This window comes from Electrona antarctica (assembly GCF_951216825.1).
Source record: "Electrona antarctica genome assembly, chromosome: 16".
NCBI lineage: Eukaryota > Metazoa > Chordata > Actinopteri > Myctophiformes > Myctophidae > Electrona > Electrona antarctica.
In genome coordinates, this window is record NC_136797.1 from 16,430,309 (window position 1) to 16,435,406 (window position 5,098).

The 5,098-nt window shown below is 39.9% G+C and overlaps 1 protein-coding gene across 1 annotated transcript; it reads right to left on the minus strand.

Annotated features, from left to right (window-relative positions):
- Nucleotides 1-815: 815 nt before the first annotated feature.
- Nucleotides 816-4,206, minus strand: birc5b (baculoviral IAP repeat containing 5b). The gene is made up of 4 exons (XM_079523733.1): nucleotides 3,972-4,206; nucleotides 2,204-2,313; nucleotides 1,376-1,499; nucleotides 816-994 (listed from the first exon to the last, which is right to left on the minus strand). Exons 1-4 carry the CDS (start codon nucleotides 4,095-4,097, stop codon nucleotides 887-889), a joined length of 468 nt encoding a protein of 155 aa, XP_079379859.1. The 5' UTR covers nucleotides 4,098-4,206; the 3' UTR covers nucleotides 816-886.
- Between the last annotated feature and the right edge of the window lie 892 nt (nucleotides 4,207-5,098).

A 5,098-nucleotide genomic window follows, 5' to 3' on the forward strand; every position in this document is an offset into this window, starting at 1 on the left:
CGAAGTCTGACGTCACTTTCAGTAGAGGGCACCAACACACAGGTTTGTGTATTTTTTTATTTGTATTGAAATCTCCATAGGGCGATTTTATGTCGCTTCATATAAGAACTGTGTTTGAGCATATACGTCACGCCCAGCTGTCAACATATTGCGTTCCTGAGATTCCTCGTTGACGTAAGCTCAGCTGTTGGTGACTCGACTCGTACTAACCACGATACATTATATATCAATAAAATTAAAATTAAAATAAACGTAATTAACGTTCAGTTTCTGTTGTGCGACGGGCAGAAGCAGCCTACCCGGAAATGTAGTCTCTGGGTTGTTTGGCTCGTTTCTAACGCTTATTTTGTTACTCTTTGGGTATATTTGTACATTTCCACCTTCAGTCGATGCTTCATATCCATAGGAGTGAAAAGGCCGGGGTGATCGGTTTATTTTTCAAACACAGTTCTTATATGAGGCGATCTAAAATCCCCCTATGGAGATTACAATGCTTATAAAAAAAATACACGAACCTAGGGACTGGCACCCTCTACTGATAGTAGAGGGCAGTGACGTCAGGACTTCTGTGCTCTATATTTGTATGTTTATAAATTGAAAATGGTGGACCCTATCGTATAGTTAACAGTTTTTGTATCGAGTTGTGCTTGAAATGTACCTATTCTGCATACTGTTAATAAATCTTTCAATTAATCAAACATAACAATTACTAGGGGAATATTGAGCTACTCAACACTTAACTTATTTGAACTAAATATAGCAATTAGACCCCTTTTAATGGACCGTTCAGATAGTAAACAATGTATCCACGTACAACCACTTTTAGGTAGACATTTAATCATGAAAATAGAACATAGCTACACATAAAACATGACCATATGGCACATCATTTCTTTTCCTTTGGAAGCAATGAATCCTTCATTGCTTCGAGCTTGACGAGTAATTTGTCCATTTCATCCCGCAAGCAGGCCATCTTCACATGGAAGGATTTTCTCTGGAAGACGAGGAACAGCCACAACATTTAACACCATGTCAAAATGCATTTGTTGCACAGCACATACAGTTGGGTGCCACCGATATTGTCCCTTATTATTTGACCCATTTAGGCCTGACCTCAAAATTTAAAAAAAATCCTTCTAAATCCTCCAGTTTTCTGAAATAAATATTTTCACGATTTTCAAAAATAGCAGACCTACAAGCTCGTAGATGAGCTTGTAGATCTGCTATTTTTCAATAGCTAAATTATAACATAATGTTTAAAACACCAAAAGGGGTTTTGCGCAGATCACGCAAACCTCAGCAAAAAGAAAAGGACAATATCGATGGCCTCCAACTGTAATATGCAGAGACAACACCATGTAGAGAAGAGACCCACCATGAAGATCTTTAACCTTTCCTTCTCAAAGGCCATGAACTCAGCCACCGTCAAATCTAGAAAATCTCTGTTCTTCATCTTGCATAGGAAGGCACACTCTGGACTTCGTTTATTGTGTTCATCCCTACGCGCCAGAAAATAAAGAGGGAAAACGTACCACAACAAACATTTAAACAGTGGCACAGAAACAATGTAGGCTAAATCTACAACATATGATATTGTACTTTGTCAGTTTGCACTGAAATTTGTCTTGCGACCCAGTGACCTTGTATGCAACACATTGTGTTATGTCGTGTGTGTGTGTGTGTGTGTGTGTGTGTGTGTGTGTGTGTGTGTGTGTATATATATATATATATATGTGTGTGTGCGCATGCCAGTAAGGAGGGAGGTACAATAGTCAAGTTTTGACATGACTGATGTCTGGATTAGGAGCTGGGCTGACTCCTGGGTGAGGAAGGGTCCGATTTGTCGAATGTTGTGTAAACCTACAGGATCGAGTGACGGCTGTAATGTGTGCTTTGTCCTTGGTTCTAGAGTTTGTGTGGTTGATGACAGTAGACCAGCAGACAAGGAGTGTTTTTTGTGCAAAACTAATGCTTGAAATGGATTCAGAATCATGAAAACCCCCTAGTTTGACATGTCACATAAAGCATAATGAAAATCTTGCCTTATATAGGATGTTAATGGTAGGGTCACATATAAACCCCTATTAAAAAATGCTCAATGCCGACAACCGGTCAGCAAGTGGATTCATGAATTTATATAGACAATATTTTAGGCCAAAGCCTGTCGGCTGCCGGACTACAGGAACTGTGAAGGAATCCTTACCAAGGGTTGTCATGCGGCTCCCACCCCTCCAGCTCCAGCATACAGAAAAAGCAGATGGCGACATCAGGGTCATTTGCACCAGGATTGTAGACAAACCCCGCCTCAGCCATCTGCAAATAGAAGAGAATCCATAATGGCAACCAGTCCAAGACTAAGACTAAGAGCCCTGATATCGCACGATTCTCACTAGAAGGAGTTACATTTTAAATTCTTAGTGCCAGAAAAATACAGGATATAGGCCTACTGTAAATTGAGAAATCACGGAGGGGTATTGTAAAGTTTTGTGGCCGGTTAAGACTGAGGTTAAGGGTTAGATTTAGGGTTAGTAATAGTCGGTCAACACGACCAACAATGGCTGACAACGTCTCCGCTCCATTAAATCGGCTTGTTAAGTAATATACTCTATACTGGTTCATATGAATGGTTGATAACCCTCAAAATCCATTACTTAAGACATACCTTTAACAAAGCATTTGTATCTACACTGGCTTCACCTCTTGGCTTTACATCAGCGACAGGTGAAATACAGGAATATAGGAGTTTCCTATCCCAAATATATAATGGACTCCTAATGTGCCATATGCCAATGTAGGCCTACTACACATAAAACCATAGTATTTTTCAGCTATAGTGTCGATTTTTGTCCTAACAAACATTACATTGTTGATAGATAATCACCCTGTCGTGATTTATCGGTCAACAATGACAAGTTAGATTATGGGCTACGACAGGTCAAGAAAGAAGAAAATATATAGTTAGTTTAAGTTTTACTTTAGAAGTCCTGGTCAAACTTCAGTTGTGTATTTTTTCATGCAGCTTTGATTTATATAAAGTGTCAATTTTGACAAAACATGGCAGTTTTTCCTCAGACTTGCTGCATCCCATTTCAATGCTGCAGCTAGTCTACTCTACTTGACATTAGAGCAAATTAAAGAGATATGGCTCCCTCTGCTGGGAATTTATTGAAATGTCAGTATGTTGAACTGGTATTCTATCTATTCTAGAGTATCTACTTTCATCTATTTGAATTAATTCCAACACAGGTGATACTAGATTATAAAGTTAGAAAAATACTGTTGCCTTCTAATATTGACGGGGTCACAGGGAGTGCAAATATTGCAGAATTATGGAAGAGAAATTAGTTGTTTCCCATATGATAATGTGGTTATTAGACCAGACGAAGTCTGAAAATAGAGAAACTGGCTCAGTAAATAAGTTGTGTGGACCTGATCAGATAACAGCTGAACACCTGAGATATTCCAGCCCCAGAGCCTCTGTTCTACTTGCTGTGTGTTTCTCTGGAATGCTGATGCATGGAATACTTCAGATCCTGACTACATGCTATCAGTTCTGCTGGTCCCTGTAGTCAAGGAGAAAACATGCAGGGAAGATATCCAGACAACTACAGGCCTTGTAGTGCCAGAAAAATACAGGATATAAGAATTGAGAAATCACGGAGGGGTATTATAAAGTCGTGTGGCCGGTTAAGACTGAGGTTAAGGGACTTACCGGGCCGGTTAAGTCTGAGGTTAGTGTTGGGCTAGAGTTAAGGTTAGATTTAGGGTTAGTAATAGTCGGTCAACGCGACCAACACCACATCGGACAATGGCTGACAACGTTGATTTTTTGTCTGACAAACATTAAATTGTTGATAGATAATCATCCTGTCGGTGATTTATCTGTCAACAATGACCACCCAGCCATAAATTATCCCTTACCTAACCCTCACAAGTGATTACAGGTTTTGTCATAATTTCACTGGACTCACCTTCTCAGGTGTACATTCACAATCATCTCGGAAGGGCCAGTCTGCAAAACTTTCTCTACGTTGTTTAAGACCGTACATCTGCCTATATTGTTGATACCTTGTTTGTAATGCATCAAAATCTGACATGACGCTGGCTGCGATGGTACCTAACACGGAATTACAAAAGAAGGTAGTGCATTCCAAAAGGTTTTTATACCCTAATCAAGTTAACTTGATTCAGCTGGAGGGGCACTTCCTGCCCGAGGGAACCTCCCAGGAAAGTTGGAAACATGTTGGAAACATATCACAGTTGTTTTCTGACAAGCAAACTGCAGCTGACTGACAAGATAATATCTTGTAACAAATATTAAGTTTATTATATTATAATAAACTTAATATATGTTACTAGAGCGGCGCCCGTTGGAGCCTCTACAGCGGTGCGCGTAGAGGCAGGCTAAGTCCTGGTCAAACTTCAGTTGTGTATTTTTTCATGCAGCTTTGATTTATATAAAGTGTCAATTTAAAAAAACATGGCATAGTTTTTCCTGCTGCAGCTACTCTACTCTATTTGACATTAAAGCAAATTAAAGAGATATGGCTCCCTCTGCTGGGAACTTATTGAAATGTCAGTACGTTGACCTATCTATTCTAGAGTATCTGCTTTCATCTATTTGAATTAATTCCAACACAGGTGATACTAGATTAAATAGTAGTAAAATACCATTGCCCTCTAATATTGACAGTGCAAATATTGCAGAATTATGGAAGAGACATTAGTTGTTTCCCATGATAATGTGGTTATTAGACCAGACAAAGTCTGAAAATAGAGAACAATGCAAGTTGGAAATGGATGCCCCACCCAGATACCCAGTCTGTGTCCCTTTTATGCCCATATATGGAGCTCTTTGTCAGGCATGGTCAAATATGGAGTCTATGCAGATGTCAGAATGATGTCAGGACAGGCCAGCTCCATATATGGACACTGGACACCTGTCCAGAGCCCGGGCAGAGGCCTTTTTGGGTTGGTTCTGGACGCGTGTCGAATTTATGCAGATGTCAGAATGATGTCAGAAGTTGGTGGGGCGAACCCTTCATGGCTATGTGTCCCCTTGTATGCCCATTGTTAGGCATGCCCAAATATGGAGTCT